This window comes from Lynx canadensis, chromosome D1 (genome assembly GCF_007474595.2).
Source record: "Lynx canadensis isolate LIC74 chromosome D1, mLynCan4.pri.v2, whole genome shotgun sequence".
In the NCBI taxonomy this organism is placed as follows: Eukaryota; Metazoa; Chordata; class Mammalia; order Carnivora; family Felidae; genus Lynx; species Lynx canadensis.
This window is the reverse complement of record NC_044312.2, coordinates 111,389,510-111,411,269: the sequence shown is the minus strand read 5'-3', so window position 1 is coordinate 111,411,269 and position 21,760 is coordinate 111,389,510. Positions and strand designations below refer to the sequence as shown.

Genomic DNA, 21,760 nt, shown 5'->3' with positions numbered 1-21,760 from the left:
CAGATCGCAAACCCTCTAGGAAGTTAGCGATTCTCGTTAGTGATTTTTGTCGCTGGTATGTATTCTTTTATTATTAAAAATTTTTTTTTAATGTGTATTTATTTGAGGGGGGGAGGGGCAGAGAGAGAGGGAGGCCCGGAACCCGAAGCAGGTTCCAGGCTCGAGCTGTCAGCGCAGAGCCCGACGCAGGGCTCGAACCCACGAATCACAAGATCATCCCCTGAGCTCAAGTCAGAAGCTCAACCGACTGAGCCACCCAGGCGCCCCTATTTTCTGGTTGGAAAGCATCCTAGTACCTTCCAGCTGCCATGGCTGTTCCGTGCCAGACCTCCAATCCTATTTCTCTGTTGTTTGTTTGCACTGACAAACCTTTTAAGTCTCTTACTAGAGCGGTAACGGTCCCCAGAGGCCTCGTCCCATAGCTGGGCTTTGTTTTTCGGGCCAGAGGGCACGTGTGGACGGTGGGAACCCCAGTGACGGACGAGAGGGCAGCCCAGGGGTGTCCCTGTCGTGTCGGGGGCTGGCCTCAGCCGAGCAGATGAACTCTGGGCCTTTTGAGAAAGCAGTCCGGGGGCGCCTGGGTGGCGCAGTCGGTTAAGCGTCCGACTTCAGCCAGGTCACGATCTCGCGGTCCGTGAGTTTGAGCCCCGCGTCGGGCTCTGGGCTGATGGCTCAGAGCCTGGAGCCTGTTTCCGATTCTGTGTCTCCCTCTCTCTCTGCCCCTCCCCCGTTCATGCTCTGTCTCTTTCTGTCCCAAAAAATAAATAAACGTTGAAAAAAAAAAAAATTAAAAAAAAAAAAAAAGAGAAAGCAGCCCGGAGCCTGCTTTCAATTCTGTGTCTTCCTCTCTCTCTGCTCCTCCCCCGCTCACACTCTCTCTCTCTCAAAAATAAATAAACATTAAAAGAAAAAAATTTAAAAGCTTGGCCTTGGGTCGCCTTGAGCAGGTGCCCTTTGCCCTTGATCCCTTCTTGTTGAAAGCCCAGAGTTCAGCTGAGTCGCTCCCGGCCTCCACGCGGCCTCAGGAATGCCGGCTGGGGCCTTTACAAGCGTCTGCAGGGCCTAGAATAAAAATGCCATCATTTCAGGGGAAGCGTGCCTGGGCTGAACGCCTGCCAGATCCCCTGCGCTGCCTTGGGGGCCCGGGAGGCCAAGGCGGGGACCCCAACATTCCTGATGCCCTGGGCAAACCTTGCTCCTCCTGTCCTGGCGATCCTGGGGAGTCACAGGCCGACCCCTGCAGACGGCTGGCCTCCACCCTGGGTCATACTGTTTCTCCGTACGTTTCAGACTGCTGTGGGTTTAACACAGATTTTTAATTTACTCTCCAGTGTGGACTCTTAACACTGGATTATATTTAGAAGTCTTGGCTATTTACAGCCCTTTATAATCTGGGTCTTTATACGATTTGTTTCTTTGCCCCCTCTAAACCAATTGCGGTGAACTGGGCCGTCCCTGGCCCAGATTTAGAAAGAACAGATTAAGAGCCAGCGTCTTCCAGGCTCGAGGGTCATTCTGGAACCATCTTCCTGGAGAGCATCTCCGACGGTCCCGGGTGACTGTTTTCATAAGCATAGACGTACTGGCTGTGTGGGGTGTGCTCTGTGTTTGGCCCCTGCAGCTTCAGAAGGAATGTGTTCTTTAAAAGAAAGCTTTTTTGGGGGGCACCTGGGTGGCTCAGTCAGTTAAGTCTCTGACTTCGGCTCAGGTCATGATCTCAAGGTTCATGAGTTCGAGCCCCACGTTGGGCTCTGTGCTGACAGTGCAGAGCCCGCTTCAGATCCTCTGTCTCCCTCTCTCTATGCCCCTTTCCCTTGTGGGCTTTCTCTCAAAAATAAATAAAAAAACAAAAATAAAAGAAGGCTTTTTTTTTTTTTTTTTTTTTTTTTGCTAATGCTTGTCATCCAAGTATCCATATGTATATTATATTAAAAATCCTGAATGTGTCGTCTCTTTGTTAACGTTATGATACTCTCCAATTTTTGTGGACCTAATAGGTATGTGTCTTTTCCTTCAGTGATGTAGGACTTCGGAATCCAAAGCGTAGATGATCTGAGAGATAGGTTCTTAAATGCCTAGATCTAAGCTGGCTTACAGATTACACTATCCGAAAAGAAAGTGTAGAGATAAAGCAGAGGCTATAGTTAAACTTGGACACAAGATTTCTTTTTTTAAGTTTATTTATTTATTTTGAGAGAGAGAGAGAGAGACAGATAGACAGGGCACCTGAGTGGGGGAGGGGCAGAGGGGGGGAGAGAGGGAGAGGGAGAGAGAGAGAATCCCAAGCAGGGACCATGCTATCAGTGCAGAACCCCACATGGGGCTCGATCTCACGAATGGTAGGATCATGACCTGAGCTGAAACCAAGTGTCAGACACAACCTCCTGAGCCACCCGGGCACCCCAAGCTTGAACACAGGATTTGACGGCTTATAGAAAGACACACATTTTGGAGCAAAAGTATTTTACGTTCAAGATAATTAGTTTCAATGTCACTTAAGCACGATAAGGTGTTAACTTGGCGGTTTTTCAGTAGTGGAAGTACCTTTACCTTCTGTATATTGGTCGTGTTAATAATTTGAAGCACACTTGAATCATTTAAAAAAACGAGATACAACTGACGTATAATGTCATGTTAGTTTCAGGTGTATAACATCATTTGGTAGGTGCATATACCTTTAAGTGATTACCACCAGCCTAATTAATATTCATCTCCCCATATAGGTACAAATTTTTTTTTTCTTACGGAGAGAGCTTGTAAGATCTACTCTTCTAGCAATTTTTTTGAAAAGTGTGTACTTATTTTGAGAGAGAGAGCAAGTGTGCATGCAAGCAGGGGAGGGGCAGAGAGAGAGAGAGAGAGAGAGAGAGAGACCTCACTGGCAGCGCAGAGCCCGACATGGGGATCAAACTCACGAACCATAAGATCGGATGCTTAACTGACCGAGCCACCCAGGCTAGCGTCCTCCCTTTGGTTCGGGGTCCAGAGTGTCACTGGTGTCGAGGGGAGGCTGCTCTGGCTGGCATCGCGTAACGCATTCTCGGCTTGTCTCGTCTCCCTAGCGGCTACATGTCCAGCCAGACGAAGAACGTGGTCAGCGGCCTCCTGTTCGGCACGGGGCTGTGGGTGGCCCTCATCATCACCATGCGCTACTCCCTCAAGGTGCTGCTGTCCTACCATGGCTGGATGTTTGCGCAGCACGGCAAGATGAGCCGCGCCACCAAGATCTGGATGGTAACGGAGCCTCCCTTCGCCCTCAGTGCCGGACTCGTGTGGATTTTTTTATTTTCTTTATTTTTGAGAGAGAGAGAGAGAGCGACAGAGCATGAACAGGGGAGGGGCAGAGAGAGAGGGAGACACAGCATAGGAAGCAGGCTCCAGGCTCTGAGCTGTCAGCCCAGAGCCCGACGTGGGGCTGGAACTCCCGAACCATGAGATGGTGACCTGAGCCGAAGTTGGACGCTTAACCGTCCGAGCCGCCCAGGCGCCCCTGGTATTGGTTTTTCCTTTTTTTTTTTTTTTTTTTTTTAAGTGCTTTTATGGGGCACAGTTTGACGTACAAAAGGCCGTAGCTGTTGAGCAGTGTGTCTGCGGGGACGTGTGCACCTGCAACCCCATGATCAGTCTCCGGGCCATAGACTTAGCTCCTTGCAAAGTTTCCTCACGCCCTGCCCCATTTTCCTCCGTGGAAAGAGCCCGTGAATGAGATCCACCTTCTCAGCAAGGGTTTAGGCCCACAGTGCGGCGATGTCGGGGACAGGGCCAGTGCCCCGGCCGGGCAGCCGCCGCCCCGTTCGCCGCGGTATCGGTCCTTCCGTGGCTGGCTCGCCTCGCCTGGCACGGAGTCAGGTGCGGGTGCCTTGTACTTCCAAAGGAGGATCCCCGTGGACCTCTCCCCTCCATGCTTGGCTGGTTGACCTGGGAGTTGGCCTCTCCTTGCTGCCAGGGGCATTGCTTCCCCGTGACTCACACGTGTGGCCAAAGAGTAAAGAGTCTGGGAGTCCTGAACATGGTGTATTAGCGTGTGCTAGGCTCGCCATCCATCAAAGTAAAGTGACATCCGTCTGCAGCTTTCAAAGCTCTTCTGACTGAGTGGTTCCCCTAGCCGACCGGTCTGACCAGGTCTCCCCGGTTCACCCTTCTCCCCGAGGGGGTTTTGCCTGCTCTCCTGGGCCCGTAGTCTGAGCGTCCCCTCGTCTGCCGTGCGTGTGGACGTTTGTCCGACTTCACCCGTGACGGCTGAGCTCCACCTCCCAGGGCCCACCCGCACCCACACGCTTCGCTCTCCTCCAGACCGACTTCCTGTGCCCACGTGGCTGTGAGATTTCAGTTTTCCAGAGAAGCAGAATTTAACACCCACGAGAGAGTCAGAGACGGCACCCACACTTCACAGAATAAAGCTAAACGGTGTTCCCACGATGGCATTCTGGTCACGTCCGGTTGAGTCCCAGCCACCCCCCCCCTCCCCCCCGAGCCCTAGAAATGCCTTTGAGGTCTGGTCCACAGGAGATGACCAGTTACGACACCAAGGTTAGATCATTCCAGATGAAAGCGAGGGCCGATAGGCAGATAGGTGCGTGCTGTCCATTGGGCTTGGCGGTGGCTGAGGGGGGGGGCCGCACCGCTGCTCCTGGGGTTGGCTCGAACCCAGGCTTCTCGGTCCAGCCCCTCATCACCGTTGCCAGAGTTTTGAGCCAGTCCCTAACCCGAGGGCCTCGCAGAACCAGCTGACTGACACGGGGCCCGCATGCAGCGGTGCAGTCAGACAGCAGAATCTGGGCGCCCAAGAAGGGGTCCTGTCCCGGGCCCCTCGCGGCATGTGTCAGACTTGGGCTTTCATCAGCCTGGGTTTCGTTTGGGCTTCCCTGCTTGTTTGTGTGCCCGGGGGCGGAAAACAGACCAGAGGGGACACAGGCCACCGCAGAACATCCGCAACCAGTCGGCAAGTCGTCTGCGCTTGAGAACCGGTTTCACATCTTTAACGCGGTCTCACGTTTTAAAACGTACCTTTTTTGTTTTTAAGGGCATGGTCAAGATCTTTTCGGGCCGCAAGCCCATGTTGTACAGCTTCCAGACGTCTCTGCCACGCCTGCCGGTCCCTGCGGTCCAGGATACTGTGAACAGGGTAAGCGTGGCTTCAGCTCGCTGTGACGCCCGCTCCGAGGTGCAGGTGTCCTGGGATTCCGCTTTGTGACCGGGTTAATTTACCATCGTTGGGTCACGGACTTGTCTGGCTGTTGTGGGAGATCTTTTCCTTTCTGATGTATCAGCGTGTGTTATGTGTTTTACTTTTTTTTTTTTTTTTTAATTTTTTAAATGTTTATTTGTTTTTGGGAGAGAGAGACAGAGCATGAGCAGGACGGGGGTGGAGAGAGGGAGACACAGAATGCGAAGCAGGCTCCAGGCTCCGAGCTGTCGGCACAGAGCCCGACGCGGGGCTCGAACTCATAAACCTTGAGATCGTGACCTGAGCCGAAGTCAGATGCTCAAACGACTGAGCCACCCGGTTGCCCCCGTATTAGGTGTCTTTTAAAAGGTATCACCCTTGTTAGAGAAACGGCTTCACAACGTTTTTCTTAGATAGCTTCGTTGAGCCGTAATTCACATGCTGTACAGATCCGTCCCAAGTATCTAGTCCGACGGTCTGTTACGTGATTAGCGTTTTACGTTGTGATAAAAATGTATATGGAACGTAAACATGACCGTTGTAATCACTTTGAAGTGTGCAGTTGTGTGGCATCGAGTACATTCTCTTAGCACAGCCTCCACCACAGTCTAGTTCCAGAACTTTCCGTCAGCAAAGCCCCGTGCCTGTGAGCATCATAACCCGTTTTACGCCCCAGCCCCCCGGCTCCCACTAGGCTGTCTCTAGGTTTGCCTGTCCTGGAAGTTTCCTGTAAGTGGAATCCTGCAATATGTCCTGTGCGCCCGGCTCTTAGACCGTTGAGATTTATGTGTCCCTCAGTCTGTCATTCCTGTTGATGACTGGATGCTATCCACCTGTATGGTCGGACCGCACTGTATTCATCCATGCATCTGTCGATGGACATTGGAGTTTTTTCCACCTTTTGGTTGTCGTGAATGGTTTTCGTTTTCGTTCAGGCACCTGCTTGCGGTTCTCTCGGGCGCGAGCCTGGCACTGGGATCACGGGATGAGGGAGGATTTCTTGTTTAACTTGTCAAGGAACAGCCGTGCTGGTTTCCACGGCGCCTGCGTTCCCACCGCAGCCAGTTTTTGCCTGTCCTGTGGCCCCACTTTAAAAACGTCTTGGCTTTTGGGGCCCCTGGGTGGCTCCGTCGGTTGAGCGTCCGACTTCGGCTCAGGTCATGATCTCGCAGTTCGTGGGTTCGAGCCCCGCGTCGGGCTCTGTGCTGATGGCTCGGAGCCTGGAGCCTGCTTCCGATTCTGGGTCTCCCTCTCTCTCTGCCCCTCCCCTGCCCATGCTCTGTCTCTCTGTCTCAAAAATAAATAAAAACATTTGAAAACATGTCTTGGGTTTTGAATCCAGGCTTAGTCATTTAGTTTCTGTTGGCTTTTTCGAGTCCCCCCTCCTCTCTGCTCTCGTGTGCCCTCCCCTGAGGACGGGCCTAGCGACACCTGTGGTTCTGGTGACTGGCCTCGAGCTCATTCTAAGTGTTGTTTTCAGTTTCGCGAATGCACATCTCACTTGGAATAAACTCGAACAGCCGGTTGGTTTCAGCAATGGGGCCCCACCTTTAAACATTCAGGGAGATTTCTAGAGATTTCATTGCTGCCTCAAAGCTGTTTTCACAGCAGATAATGTTGGCACAGTGAAACGTTTCCTGGTAAACCGAGGGCTTTACTTTCTTGTTTGTGATGTTTATTTTTGAGAGAGAGAGCGGGAGCGGGTAAGGGGCAGGGAGAGAGGGGGAGAGAGCATCCAAAGCAGGCTCTGTGCTGTCAGCAACGAGCCCATCACGGGGCTTGAACCCATGAACTGCCAGATCGTGACCTTGGGTGAAGTCGGATGCTCAACTGAGCCCCCCAAGCTCCCTTCTTTTTTTGTTTTTGTTTTCCATAATTGTTTTCATTCTTTTTTTGTTCTTTTAAAGTCGGTTTACTTATTTAGGAGTCGGGGAGGAGCAGAGAGAGGAGAGGCAGAGAATCCCAAGCAGGCTCCACACTGTCAGCGAAGAGCCCGACGCGGGGCTCGAACTCACAGACCATGAGATTATGACCTGAGCCAAAGTCAGACGCTTAACCGACTGAGCCGCCCAGGCGCCCCAAGATTTTCTTTGCTTTTAATTTTTTTAATGTTTAGTTTTGAGAGAGAGAGAGAGAGAGAGAGAGAGAGAGCGAGCATGGGTGGGGGAGGAGCAGAGAGAGAGGGAGACACAGAATCCGAAGCAGGCTCCAGGCTCGGAGCCGTCAGCACGGAGCCCCACGCGGGGTTCAAACCCAAGAACCGCGAGATCATGACCTGAGCCGAAGTCGGACGCTCAACCGACTGAGCCTCCCAGGCGCCCCGCGAGATTTTATTTTTAATCTCTACACCCAGCGCAGGGCTCGAACTCCTGACCCTGAGATCAAGAGCCACGCGCTGTACTGACTGAGTCCGCCAGGCGCCCCGCTTGGGGAAGATTTTTGAACCTTTGAAATCTGTTTACGGTTTTTTGTGAGGCACGGATGAGGGGCCCGTGCATTTTAACTTGGCTTATGTGCTTTTCGTCAACCCCAGTATCTGGAATCGGTGAAGCCGCTCATGAAGGAATCGGACTTTAAACGCATGACGGTTCTCGCGCAAGATTTTGCCGTCGGTCTCGGACCAAAACTGCAGTGGTATCTCAAGTTAAAGTCCTGGTGGGCTACAAACTACGTAAGTGCTCCCACACACCGTCGTTCTCGGGGCCGAGTGTTTCGTGTGCAAACACGGGTCCGTGCCACGAAGCCGGGCTCCCCCGTGTGTGGCCGCAAGAGGGGGCCGCCTGGCGGGTGACCCGAGATGGGATGTGGAGGAGACGTTAACTGTGACCTGACAGACCCGACGATGAGGCCGGAAGTCGGGGCTGGGGGGCTGGGGGGCAGTGGCAGGGGTGGGGGGTCGCGCTGTGTTTTGATGAGGCCCCGTCTATGAGGGTGTGGAACTCGCACACCCACCCGGGCTCCTGTGTGCACCGATGCGTGTGCACGCACACACGCACCTCAACACGAAGCAGTGTGGCAGGAGTCCCCCAGAGCAGTCCTTGCCCCCCGCCCCGGGCCCCGCCAGTCTGTGTCACTCCTGCTAAGCTCACCAGCGGTCTGTCCTGTGTGCACCCGACAGGTGAGCGACTGGTGGGAGGAATACATCTACCTGCGGGGCCGGGGGCCACTGATGGTGAACAGCAACTATTATGCCATGGTGAGTGGCCGGGGAGCGCCTGTCCCCGCTCCCGCTGGCCCTGGGCTTCTGTCCGCGGCCCCGGGGACCTGCCCTCCGCGCCCAAAAGCTGTGTGTGCGTCTCTGTGTTTGCCCCGAGCCACCGCGGAGAAATGAGGACAGCAGAAATGCTCTCGGGCCCGTGCCCTCTCCCTGTTGCCACCCCTGGGCGCCGGGTCGTGCCACAGCAGCCTGAGGGCCCGTGTCCCTGCCCAGCTGCCGCGCTTAGTGACCTGGTGGGCCGGGCGCACAGCTTCCTCCCTCGCTGCCCTAAGGCGCCAGGAGACCGAGCCCCGTGTGTCATTTCAGGGTCTCTCGGGGTTTTTTTCCCTGTCTTCCGCGACATTGATGGCCTGGGAGGGCACACGCCATTCTTTTGTGAGAAGCCCCTGAAAACGGGGGGTTTTGGGAACTGGCATTTAATACCTGTAATAACTAGCCAACCTCATTCTTTGTCTCTTGCTTTGTCCTTCCCTTCCTTTCATTTTCCCGTGAAACATGAAATAAAACCAGCAAAGCGTAGGAAGCGGGGTTTCGGTTTGTTTTCTATCAGAGCAGGTGTGATTTAACACGTAGGGAAGGATTTCCGCGGTGCAGAAACGCCCTCCTGTGCAGTTACGTCAACTTGTCTCCTCCTACGAATGTTCTCTGTGCCGTGTGCACCTTTCCAGGACTTGCTGTACATCTTACCGACGCAGATCCAGGCGGCGAGAGCCGGCAACGCCATCCACGCCATCCTGCTGTACCGACGGAGACTAGACAGGGAGGAGATCAAGCCGGTACGCAAGCAAACTGCTCTTTAAGAGTTTCGCTTTTTACGTTTATTTATCTACTTTGAGAGAGAGCGCGTGCACGTGTGGGGGAGGGGCAGAGAGAATCTGACGCAGGCTCCGGGCTCCGAGCCGTCAGCACAGAGCCCGACGCGGGGCTCGATCTCACGAAGTGTGAGATCATGACCTGAGCTGAAATCGAGAGTCGGAGGCTTAATAGACTGAGCCACCCGGGCGCCCCTAAAAAATTCTTTTTAAGCGGCTTTGTTGACGTGGTGCACATACGTGAGGCATGCGGTTTGATAGGTTCTGATGAATTTATATAATGTACCCCTGAAACCGTCACCACAGTCAAGACCGTGAACACAGCCGTCACCCCCAGACGTTCCCCTGGGGGCCTTGTGCTCTCGCTGAGCCTCTCCATCACCTGCCAGGTAACCGCCACCTGCCTCCTGTTATTCTAGATTGTTTGCATTTTCCAAAGCTTTGTGCAGGTGGAATCCTACAGTGGACACTCTCTCTGTCTCTCTGTCTCTCTCTCTCTCTCTCTCTCTCTCTCTCTCTCTCTTCTTTCACTCTGTATAACTATTTTGAGATTTAACTCTCCGTGCGTATCCTAAACGGATATCCGTTCGTTGTACTTTAGTCCCATAATCAGCCCTGGAAGAAGCCCTTGCTTACTTGTGCAGGAAAATGGTTAAGCTGGTAAATTATTCAAGAGGGACGAGATGTTCCTTCCTTCTTCATGCCCTGCAGGGAAGGGAGCCCAGTGCAGGGGCTTAAACTCAAAACCCTGAGATGAAGACCTGAGCCGAGAGCGAGGGTTGGACACTTAACTGGGGGCCACGCAGGCGCCCCATCGTGTCATGTCCTTTCATCCTTCCCTTCCCTTGCCTTCCCCATCCCTTCCCTTCCCTTGCCTTCCCCACTCCCCTTTCCCTTCCCCTCCCCTTCCCTGCCCTTCCCCTCCCCTTCCCCTTCCCTTCCCCTTCCCTCCCCTTCCCTCCCCTCCTCTTCCCTTCCCCTCCCCTCCCCTCCCCTTCCCTTTTCCTTCCCCTCCCTTCCCCTTTCCCTTTCCTTCCCTTCCCTTTCCTTTCCCTTCCCTTCCCTTTCCCTTCCCTTCCCTTCCCTTCCTTCCCTTCCCTTCCCTTCCCTTCCTTCCTTTCCCTTTCCCCTTCCCTTTCCCTTTCCCTTTCCCTTTCCCTTTCCCTGCCCTTCCCCTCCCCTTCCCCTTCCCTTCCCCTCCCCTTCCCCTTCCCTTCCCCTCCCCTCCCCTCCCCTTCCCTTTCCCTTCCCCTCCCTTCCCCTTTCCCTTTCCCTTTCCTTCCCTTTCCTTTCCCTTCCCTTCCCTTTCCCTTCCCTCCCCTCCCCTCCCCTTCCCCTTCCCTTCCCCTCCCTTCCCCTTTCCCTTTCCTTCCCTTTCCTTCCCTTTCCTTTCCCTTCCCTTTCCCTTCCCTTCCCTTCCCTTCCCTTCCCTTCCCTTCCCTTCCCCTTCCCTTCCCTTTCCCTTCCTCCCCCTCCCCTCCCCCTCCCCCTCCCCCTCCCCTCCCCTCCCCTCCCCTCTTCTCCCCTCCCCTCCCCTTTCCTTCCCCTTCCCCTTGAGAGAGACAGATAGAGCACAAGTAGGGGAGGGGCAGAGAGAGGAGGACAGAGAATCCCAAGCAGGCTCCACACTGTCGGCACAGAGTCCGATGCGGGGCTTGAACTCACAAAGCATGAATCCTGACCTGAGTCAAAGTAGGACACTCGACTGTCCGAGCCACCCAGGCATTTCTTTCTTAAATACACCTTTGGTTGAAAGTGTCAGTTTATAAATGACCGATCAGAACGTGTTACTTGGGAAGGAAGATGCCGGAAGCCCTGGCACAGTTCAAGCTTTGCTTTGCGGTGAAGGTCGGCATCCCAGAGGAAGGCTGCTCTTTGCAGAGTTTGCAAGGGATTAAGTCAAATGCCCTGTGCACTTGGAAAACAAATCCAGCATTTCAAAAATTTTTTTTCAGTTTTTTTTAATGTTTGTTTATTTTTGGGAGAGAGAGAGTGTGTGTGAGCAGGGGAGGGACAGAGAGAGAGGGAGACACAATCAGAAGCAGGCTCTGAGCTGTCAGCACAGAGCCCGGTGCGGGGCTTGAACCCATGAACCGTGAGATCATGACCCGAGGTGAAATCAGATGCTTAACTGCTGAATCGACTGAGCCACCCAGGCGCCCCTAAAGATTTTCTTTTTTTATTCTTTTGTGTAATCTCTACCCCCAGCATGGGACTCGAACTTACAACCCCGAGATCAAGAGTTGCACGGCCTTCCCACTGAGCCTGCCCCGTGCCCCACAAATTCAGCATTTAATTTGCTCCCCCCCCCCCCCCATGGAATTGTTATTTGTTTGAAACATACTCTTGTTGCAGATTCTGCTGCTGGGATCCACAGTCCCACTCTGTTCCGCTCAGTGGGAGCGGATGTTTAATACTTCGCGGATCCCGGGAGAGGAGACGGGTGAGTGGGGCTCCTTCCGGAAGCAGCACTTTCGCTCCACACGGAGGCGGCGGAATGACAGTGCGGTGATTCGTGCCCACCCCTCCTGAGGTTGTGAGAATGCGGGCTCGGGAACATTCCTTCCGTTGACCGGACGTGTGGCTTGTCTTCAGACTTGAGTTTGTCCTGGGCTGAAGGCCGTCAGATCCGGGCAGGAGTGCCCTCTTCTCCCTCTGGCTCCCGCAGGGGCGGTCTGCTCTGGCCCACGGGTGATGCACGCGGGCTTGTGCCCACCGGGGGCGACCGAGCCAGGACGGCTGACCCCCACCCACCCTTCCCGAGCGTAGGGCGGCCACATCACCCGCCCAAGCCGGGGCACCCTCGAGAATGAAAGGAACACGTGGCATCACCGGGGACTGTCCCGGGCTTGCCCGGCCACAGCTCAGGCTGTGCTGCCACTGAGCCTCCGGGTGGCCGTGCCGGGAGGAAATAACCTGCCACTCTCACCTGACGAACCAGACCCTGTCTAGACCTCATGGCGGCCACCCTGACGAACCCATTGCTGCCATTGAAGCTGGTCGTATATAGAGTCCCAAGCTGATCGGCTTTGGCGTGGGGGGAGAGGGGGTGTTGTGGCAGCCGGGTGCTTCCAGACTGTGAGCCCTGGGCGGTAACTTGTCCCCTGGTGCTGGGCACGGGGGTCCTTGGACGCAGAAGCTGCCCTCTGGGTGGGCTTCCGTCTGGACTCTGCTTTCTGGGACCCGGGATTCAGGAGCTTCCTGAAAAGTCACTCGAGCAGCGTACCTGCTGTTCCCCCGGCGTGGGGCGTCCTGGCTAAAAAGTCAGCCCCTGTCTGTCTCACGCTCTGGACTCGGGTGGCCCGTGGCCAGACTGCTGCGAAAAGTGGCCGGGCCAGCAAAAAGCAGTTTTGGAACAGTTGCCCCTATAGTGTTTGTAAAAGTGATTTTAATGAAGCGTCCTACGGTTTTGCCCCCTCCTGTCCGCGGTTTCGCGTTCCGCGGTCTCGGCTCTCCACGGCCAGCCGCCGTGCGGGAAGCACATGGTCCTCTAGAACATCAGCCTCACCCTGTGTCACACCTTTGTCCCTCGCCTCACGTCCTTTTACCACGTGGGCGTTTTACCACATCACATCATGACACGAAGAAGGGTGAGGACAGGGTATTTTGAGAGAGAGAAACGACGTTCACGTAACCTTCCTTGGCATGTACTACGTTTGTCCCGTTTTATTATTAGTTATTGTTAACCTCCTGCGTCTAGTTGATAAATCAGACTTTATCGTAGGATCGTAGGTATGTAAAACAGAAAAGCCAGCAGTGTGTTTCGAATTAAGTACACTCTGGCTTCGGGCACCCACTCGGCAGGGTGGGTGGTCTTGGAACATACCCCTCTTGGATCGGGGGGGGGGGGGGCTGCTGTACTTTTCTCTGCCGGGGTTTTGGGCCTCATCTGACAGAGTTATTCCTAAGTCTTTTATCGTTTTTGTTGTTTTAAGTGTATATTTCGGGCTGTTGGTTACGGAGTATGTGAGTTTCTAGAGTCGTGGTCACAAGTCACAGACAGCGTGGCTTAAAGACACATTCACTGCCTCCTGGTCCTGGAGGCCGGAAGCTGGAGGTGCAGGCACGGGCAGGGCCCGGTCCTCCCGAGTCCTCTCTACTGGTGTGTGGTCCCTCCGAGTGTGTCTGTGTCCTGCTCTTTTCCTAGAAGTATCCTAGTCATACGGGGCTAAGGTTCATCTTACTCACCGTGTTTTAACATAATTACCTCTTTAATGTCTGTATCTTTGAGAGAGAGAGAGAGAGCACAAGTGGGGGAAAGGCAGAGAGAGAGGGAGACGCAGAATCCGAAGCAGGCTCCAGGCTCCGAGCTGTCAGCCCAGAGCCCGACGCGGGGCTCGAACCCACAGACCGCGAGATCGTGACCTGAGCCGAAGTCGGACGCTCAGCCGACTGAGCCCCCCGGGTGCCCCTTCTTATTTCTGACTTTGAAGTAAAGGCTGCACGTTTGCTGGAGTTTTCTGGTAGAAACCCTTCAGCAGTCTTAAGTCATTGGCCCAGGATGGTACGTCCCTTGAGTGACTGAGCAGAGCTGCTGAGCCAGAGCGAAACCCGTGCGATCCCAGAGCTCTCCAGTCTGATGCCACACGGACTCTGGAGACTCTTGAGAACTGGACGGACGAGCCGAGCTGGGGGGACGCGGGACGAGGGGTTGGTGCCGCGGGCAAGCGGGGGGTGCCTCTCTCCTGTCCCGTAACCTCACGCCTCTGGATTTTGTGTCTCGCCCCGCGTCCCGCCGCAGACACCATCCAGCACATAAGGGACAGCAAGCACATCGTCGTGTTCCACAAAGGCCGTTACTTCAAGGTCTGGCTCTATCATGACGGCCGGCTGCTGAAGCCCCGGGAAATCGAGCAGCAGATGCAGAGGATTTTGGACGACCCCTCGGAGCCCCAGCCCGGGGAGGCCAAGCTGGCGGCCCTCACCGCGGGAGAAAGGTGCGCGGTGTCTGTGACCCCGGTGGTGCCTGGGGGCTGCGGGGACCCCTCGTGGTTCTCCCTCTTCCCCGGGGGCTCAGCCGGAGGACAGGTGCCTGTGGGCGACCTGCGGCTGGCGGTGGGGGCGGGGCCAGAGCCCGACGTCCCCGTCCCCGCTGGTGGGTCACCGAGGCCGCGTGTGCGCGCGGGTGGGCCTGCGTCCGCACGGGGACCGGGGCCCCCGACAGAGAGGAGTCAGCCTGTTTTGTGCGGCTGCGGGCGTATTTAATTTAGGACACGGGACAAGTTTAAACCAGGGCCTCCGCGTCAGGGATAAATTTCCTGCCACGTCTAAAGATCGTTCAGAGGCTTCTGTTTACTTAAGGAGTTAGCTCGGAAACAGAGCTGAGTGTCTCTCGGCCTCGGCTGTGTACACGTTGGGCTGGAGAAATCTGTGTCCTGGTGGGGACGTGGGCCCGTGCGTGGGGATGTTAAGCGGCATCCTCCCCCCGCCCCCCGCTACTCCCCCCTCCCCCGACACCAGCAGCAACCACTTAGTGGCAATGAACACAACTGCCCAGACTTTGCTCGCTGTCACCAGGGGGCAGTATTGTCCCCGGTTGACCAGCACCGGCTTCCGGCGATGGGGCAGCTGCGAGGGCAGCAAGGTGGTGAGTGACCCTTCTCAGAGAAGAGGAAGATGCCCGGGCACGAGCACGCGGAGGGTGGCAGCGGGCCCGACAAGTGGCAGGGGCGTCCAGGGAGCGCACTGCACAATCCGTGCAGGGAGCTGCAGAGGGGGTCGGGGACGCCGGAACACAAGGCGGAGAGGGTTCTGTGTGCCCGACTGCGTTTGGGCTTGACTCTGCTGTTGAAGGGGCCACCAGGCACCCCGAGCACGTTTGCGAGATTCTTCTGGCCCAGGGGCTCCTGCAGGCAAGGGGGTCCTCCGGCAGGGACGGCCGGAACGGCAGCCTGAGCAGCAGGGGAGGCTCGGTCCCAGAAGCCCCGGGAGTGTTGGGTCATCGCTGGGTTCGACGGGGCTGCGAGGAACGGCGGTGGACGGTCCGTCCTGGGGAACGAGCTCCCGTCCCACGTGCCCGTGAGCGTCAGTGCGCGGGATGGCGGGCGGGCGCGGTGCAGCCACGGAGCGGGCCTTCCTGGGGTCCCCCACCCCCCGCGGGGCTCAGCGGGCACCCGGCCCCGAGCTCCCCCATCTCACCTCCCGGAGCCCCCGGTGTAGACGCCGAGCGTGTCTGACGGCCTGTCACTTTCCTGCCCCCTCGTACTGCACCAGGTGCAGAGTAGATGTCCTTGTCACCGTTGTCCCCTGGCAGACACTGACGAGAGCCGTCCGGGCCGGGGAGAGAAGAGGGCGGGAGACAGACCAGGTGACCCTGACCTGGAAGGGTGGGCGGGGCGGCAGACCTGAGGGGGCGCTGAGTGAGGGGCCCAGGAGCAGTCCAAGCAGCCACGGCTGGGGCGCCTCTCAGGAAGTGGGTGTCGCATCGGCTGCTTGTAGCTCCCGTGAGGCGGGTGGGGAAGAAGAGTCCCTTCACTTGCACTCCCGGGGGCGCCTCTTGTCCCGGGGGTGTCCCGGGGTCGTTCGCAGCACGGACTTGGGCGGGACTTGGGTTTGAAGCTCTCCCCGCCACAAAGTAGCTGTGACCACGTCTCTGTGCCTCAGTTTCTCCCTCTGAAAAATGGGGACGGTCGCGTTGACCAGGGAGCCAGGACAGGGACGAGGTGGCGGTCACACACTTGCGGTGACTTCCTCGCCAGAACCGCTCCAGGATGGGGACCCTGGTGCGGGCGCGAGGGGCGCTTTCTCGGGGTCACTGCCCCGAGGTGGCGGAGCTCACGGGCCAGCCTGCGTTCTTGTCGCACGTGCGGCAGTTTGCGAACGGAGGTGCGCGTCGAACTCCTGCCCGCAAACGGCACGGCCACCCGCGGGCAGTCGTACGCGCAAAATCCTAAGTGTGCGAGTCCCCTTCGATTCCTAGCAAACTGGGAAAGACGCTGTCGTTTTGAACGTCACGGGTAAGGAGAGGTCCCTGCATTGCCGCGGGCTTACCTCCGTTGAACTCTGATTTCAGAGTCCCCTGGGCCAAGTGTCGCCAGGCCTATTTTGGCCGCGGGAAAAATAAGCAGTCTCTCGACGCCGTGGAAAAGGCCGCGTTCTTCGTGACGCTGGACGAAACCGAGCAAGGGTACAGGCAGCAAGACCCGGATGCGTCGATGGACTCCTATGCCAAGTCCCTCCTCCACGGCAGGTGTTATGACAGGTACTGCACCTCCCCTCCCTCCTGAGGGACCGTAGCTCGCCTGCGAGTTTGGAAGGGACGTCACATGTCACCGCACTTGCCTCCGGTATCTCCGCTCTTGAGGAATAAGGGCTCACGTAAAACACAACTCTTAAGGGGCGCCCGGGGGGGGGCTCAGTCATTAAGCATCCGACATTAGGTTTCGGCTCAGGTCAGGATCTCGCGGTTCGTGAGTTCGAGCCCCACGTCAGGCTCTTCGCTGATGGCGCGGAGCCTGCTTGGGATTCTGTCTCTCCCTCTCTCTCTGCCCCTCCCCCTCTCATTCTTCCCCCCCCCCCCCCCCAAAATAAAGAAATAAACTTAAAGCACAACTCTTGACTTTCTTCTTTCCATACACACACACACACACACACACACACACACACACACACACAGCTTAAGTGGCAGACTTGAGATCCTAACCCCTTCTGCGCGTGACCACCCGTCATGGTAGTGGTGACAGGCATGGCTCCTGGTGTCTGGGACCAGGCAGGGGAAGGAGGTGGACGGGGCTGACCTGTTGCTCACTGATCGTCACCGTCCCGGAGCCTCCTGTCCCTTGTCTGTGAAGCAAGGTCCTGCCTGCCCTGCCCCCGGGGACAAGGTCCGGCCCAGGGCGGGGGTGTGCGGGCACGTGGCCTCCTGTCGCTTTGGCAATTGCCTTGTGGGCTGGTTCACGTTAGAATAACACGTTCTATTCTGCCGGTCTCCAGCGCACAAATGCTTACGTCTGTGTCTGATACACAGAAGTGACTGGCCTCAGAGTCCAACGTGCGCTCTTATCATCAGTCCACAGAGGTTCAGGAGCAGCTTGTCGAGGGGCGGGGGCCCAGGAGCCCACCCAGAATAAAACGTGTAATTTTTGTTTCCCGCAGGTGGTTCGATAAGTCTTTCACGTTCATCGTCTTCAAAAACGGGAAGGTGGGCATGAACGCGGAACATTCCTGGGCCGACGCGCCCATCATCGGGCACCTGTGGGAGGTGAGCCTTTGCAGCTCCGGCTGGGATGTGGGAGTTGTTGCAAATCCAGACCCCAGACTAGGTTCTATCGTGTGGTTTTCGTCTGATGATACGATGCTTCGTGACACGTGTGGGCACTGGAAGTCACCAGTAGCCCAACAAAAGCCCTTCGTGTCTTCGCCTCCTACAACTCACGTTCCTTAGGTAGAAACACATTTAATGGGGCACCTGGGTGGCTCAGCCTTGGTTTCGGCTCAGGTCACGATCTCGTGGTTCGTGGGTTCGAGCCCCGTGTCGGGCTCTGCACTGACAGCTCAGAGCCTGGAGCCTCCTTCAGACTTTGTGTCTCCCTCTCTCTCTCTCTCTCTCTCTCTGCCCCTCCCCTGCTCACACTCTCTCTCTCTCTCAAAAATGAAGAAAACATTAGAAAAAAAATAATAAATAAAATGTGGTGTTGGGTTGGCCCTGCCAGTTTTTTTAATTTTTAAAAATTCATTTCTCCCTGAACTGTTTGAACTGTTTTCAGTGTTGGCGTGAATCACCGAAGGGAGGTTTTGCTTTCTTTTTTTTTTTATGACTTTTTTTTTTTTTAAGTTTATTTATTTATTTTGAGAGAGAGAGCACAAGCAGGGGAGGGGCAGAGAGAGAGAGAGAGAGAGAGAGAGAAGGAGAGACAGAATGCCAACCAAGCTCTGTGCCATTAGCACAGAGCCCAATGCGGGGCTCAAACCTGTGAACTGTGAGATCGTGACCTGAGCTGAGATCAAGAGTCCGTCGCTTAACCGCCTGAGCGCCTCCCAGTGCCCCCAAGGAAGGTTTTGCTTACTTAAGTCATCCATCACAGTTCTTGTTTAAAGAAATTGCTGAATTCCCGGGTTGTCAACAGTGGCCTTGATTCAGAAATTCTGTATTACTTGGGTCTGATAACGCTCAAGGTAACTTTTTTTTTTCAATTTTCTTTTTTTTAATGTTTATTTTTGAGAGAGACAGAGACCGCGTGAGCAGGGGAGGGGCAGAGAGAAAGGGAGACAGAATCCGGAGCAGCCTCCAGGCACTGAGCTGTCAGCACAGAGCCCGACGCGGGGCTCGAACTCACAAACTGTGAGATCGCGACCTGAGCCAAAGTCGGACGCTTCACCGACTGAGCCTCCCAGGCGCCCCGATGGAAGTGCTGGCGTTTAACTGTTACCGTCATCTGACAGAATGGCCTGTGGGTCCGGGGACTGGACGGGGGCCCCAGGGGCTCCCTGCGTGGATGGGATCTGACCTACTCTCTTGTCCCTGAGGCCCAGGCCAAATTAGAACGAGAGCTAGCCTAACTGTGCCAAGCCAGTTAAGAAAAAATCAGGTCAGAGTTGTATCCATTTTGCTGTCCGTTGTATTTCTGAAATTTCAGCATGTTGGACACTCTGGGGGCTCCGATGCAGAGCGGCTCAGACGCTCGGCGGGTGTTTTTTATCTGTTTCTTTATGTTTTGCCTCCCCTGCTGGGGAGCTCACTGAGTGCTGGGATTCCGCTTTAAAGAAATGTCTTCGTGGGGCGCCTGGGTGGCGCAGTTGGTTAAGCGTCCGACTTCAGCCAGGTCACGATCTCGCGGTCCGTGAGTTCGAGCCCCGTGTCAGGCTCTGGGCTGATGGCTCAGAGCCTGGAGCCTGTTTCCCATTCTGTGTCTCCCTCTCTCTCTGCCCCTCCCCCGTTCATGCTCTGTCTCTCTCTGTCCCAAAAATAAATAAACGTTGAAAAAAAAAAAAATTAAAAAAAAAATAAATAAAAAAATAAAGAAATGTCTTCGTTATTGTTGATGGAGATATAATTCGCGTCCTATGAAATTTACCTCCTTAAGGTACACAACTCCTTGGGTTTTGTGTTTTACAAAGTAGTTGTCCGGCCATCACCATTACCTAATTTTAGCATATTTTCATTCCCCCCCCCACCCCATCCCTGGCAACCACAAATCTACTTTCTGTCTCTGTCACTTTGCCTGTTCTGGGCATTTCATAGAAACGGACTCCTACAACGTGTGGTCTTTTTTGTTGTTGTTGTTAAGGTTTTATTTTATGATTATTTTTTTTAATTTTTTTTTTTTTTTTTTTTTTTTTACTTTTACAACCAAGTTAGTTAGCATCTACTGCAATAATGATTTCAGGAGTAGAGCCCAGTGATTCATCCCCTACGTATGACACCCAGTGCTCATCCCAACAAGTGTCCTCCTTACTGACCCTTCCCCATTTAGCCCATCCCCCACCCAACATCCCTCGAGCAACCCTCAGTTTGTTCTCTGTGTTTGAGAGTCTCTGATGTTTTGTGCCCCTCCCTGTTTTTATATTATTTTTGTTTCCCTTCCCTGATGTTCATCTGTTTTGTCTCTTAAAGTCCTCATATGAGCGAAGTCACATGATATTTGTCTTTGACTGACTAATTTCACTTAGCATAATACCCTCCAGTTCCATCCACGTAGTTGCAAATGGCAAGATTTCATTCTGTTTGATTGCCGAGTAATATTCCATTGTGTGTGTGTGTGTGTATCCCACATCTTCTTTACCCATTCATCCATCGATGGACATTCGGGCTCTTTCCATACTTTGGCCGTTGTCGATAGTGCTGCTATAAACATTGGGGTGCAAGTGTCCCTTTGAAACAGCACACCTGTATCCCGTGGGTAAATGCCTAGTCGTGCGATTGCTGGGTCGTAGGGTAGTTCTGTTTTTAGTTTTTTGAGGAACCTCCATACTGTTTTCCAGAGTGGCTTATGATTATTATTTTTTTAAGTAGGCTCCAACGTAAGGCTTGAACTCATGACCCTGAGATCGAGACCTGAGCTGAGATCAAGAGTCGGACGCTCACCTAGCTGAGCCACCCCGGTGCCCCATAAAGATTTTATTTTTAAGTAATCTCTACACCCAACCTGGGGCTTGAACTCCTGACTGTGTTCCTGACCAGCCCACAGGGTCCGTTTTTCTCCCCGCTCCTGGAGTGGAGATAGGAACGGTCACATTAGGTGGCTGTGCCGAGGGTGTGAAGTCCGCACACCCCAGGAGTGACTCTTGTTAACGTGTCAGTCGTATCTCTGTAGAGAACAAGGATCCGTCTCCGTCGGATGTCGTTTCAGATACGTCTTACATAACACTGTCGGCCACGGTGATCTTCTCTCACTTGACATGTGTATCTTTTCGTTTGCGACAGTACGTCCTGGCCACTGACTCCTTTCAGCTGGGTTATGCCGAGGACGGGCACTGCAAGGGCGACCCCAACCCGAACATTCCGTACCCCACCCGGCTGCAGTGGGACATCCCGGAGGAAGTGAGTCCGAACGATCCGTCACCCGGGGTGGGGGACGAGCTTCAGCTCTCCCAGCCGCACTGACCACGCGCACTTGGTGGGTGTGCGCCAGCCCAGCTGAAGACCACGGACACTGAACCTTGTCCGTGCGGGCGTCTCCGGGGGGCCGTGGGGCTGCCCCAGCTCCTGCTGTCTCAGGGGCCCCGCTAGGTAGTTCTTCCGCTTGAGGTTTCGGCGGAGACGGTCGGCGACGTTTCCAGCTCGGACCTCGCTAGACGTCACAGTGAAAAAGTGGGAAACTGAGTCCCTTCCTCCAGGGTTGAAGGACTCCAGATCACGCCCTTATAATTTTTGTCTCTTCAAGATTCTCAGGTGCAGTCCACTCGCTGGAAGGAAGCGTTTGGGGGGAAGGGGTTTTTGGGGTGGGAATAGCACATTCCAGCTCCTCTGGTCCGAGCAGGAGTTCCCGGGCCTCAAGAAATAACTGTCGAAGTAGAAAACGCCACATCTGGTGCTGTACCCCAAGCATCTGTGTCCCCGGGGCTGGGGTGTGCTCCCCAGAGAAAGGTAGCCTTTGCCAAAACGCGTCAGCTGACCGAGTCGGTCGGCATTTATTTAAAACGTGTCCGTAGATTTCACTTTTAGAGCCTTTTTAGTTTCACAGCAGACGTGAGCGGAAAGTCCGTTGAGATCCCTCCTGTCCCCCTTCCCCGACTCCACACGCACGCAGCCTCCCTCACTACCCACGTCCCCGCCAGGGCCGTGCGTCCGTCACAGCCCGTGAACCTGCATCCACGTGTCACCGTCACCCGGAGCCCAGCGTCGCCGTGGGGGTTGACTCTCAGTGGTGAACGCATCACTGATGAGCCGGGTGCGTGGTGACCTGTGTCCACCAGCACAGCATCCCAAGAGTCGTGTCGCTGCCCAGAGACCTGTGCTCTGCCTGTTCATCCCTCCCCGCCCCCCCTCCAGCCCCCGGCGGCCGCTGATCTTGGCCCGGTCTCCACATCTTGCCTTGTCCACGATGTCCTGTTTGTGGAATCCTGTCGTACGTGGCCTTTTCAGGCTGGCTTCTTTTGCTTGGTAACACGCATTTACGGTTCTTC

General features: G+C 55.1%; 1 protein-coding gene and 1 non-coding gene across 2 annotated transcripts in view; one reads left to right on the top strand and one right to left on the bottom strand.

Annotated features, from left to right (window-relative positions):
• The window catches only part of CPT1A (carnitine palmitoyltransferase 1A), a 53,229-nt gene that overhangs the window by 17,539 nt on the left and 13,930 nt on the right, over window positions 1-21,760 (top strand). Inside the window, exons 4-13 of the mRNA XM_030330762.2 lie at window positions 3,063-3,234; window positions 5,024-5,125; window positions 7,701-7,838; window positions 8,286-8,363; window positions 9,053-9,160; window positions 11,552-11,639; window positions 13,938-14,133; window positions 16,209-16,397; window positions 17,291-17,396; window positions 20,559-20,675. Coding sequence (XP_030186622.1) covers window positions 3,063-3,234; window positions 5,024-5,125; window positions 7,701-7,838; window positions 8,286-8,363; window positions 9,053-9,160; window positions 11,552-11,639; window positions 13,938-14,133; window positions 16,209-16,397; window positions 17,291-17,396; window positions 20,559-20,675 — 1,294 coding nt within the window. The remainder of the gene's footprint in view (window positions 1-3,062; window positions 3,235-5,023; window positions 5,126-7,700; window positions 7,839-8,285; window positions 8,364-9,052; window positions 9,161-11,551; window positions 11,640-13,937; window positions 14,134-16,208; window positions 16,398-17,290; window positions 17,397-20,558; window positions 20,676-21,760) is intronic.
• Window positions 178-262, bottom strand: TRNAS-UGA. The gene has a single exon. It is a non-coding gene; the product is annotated as a tRNA-Ser (tRNA).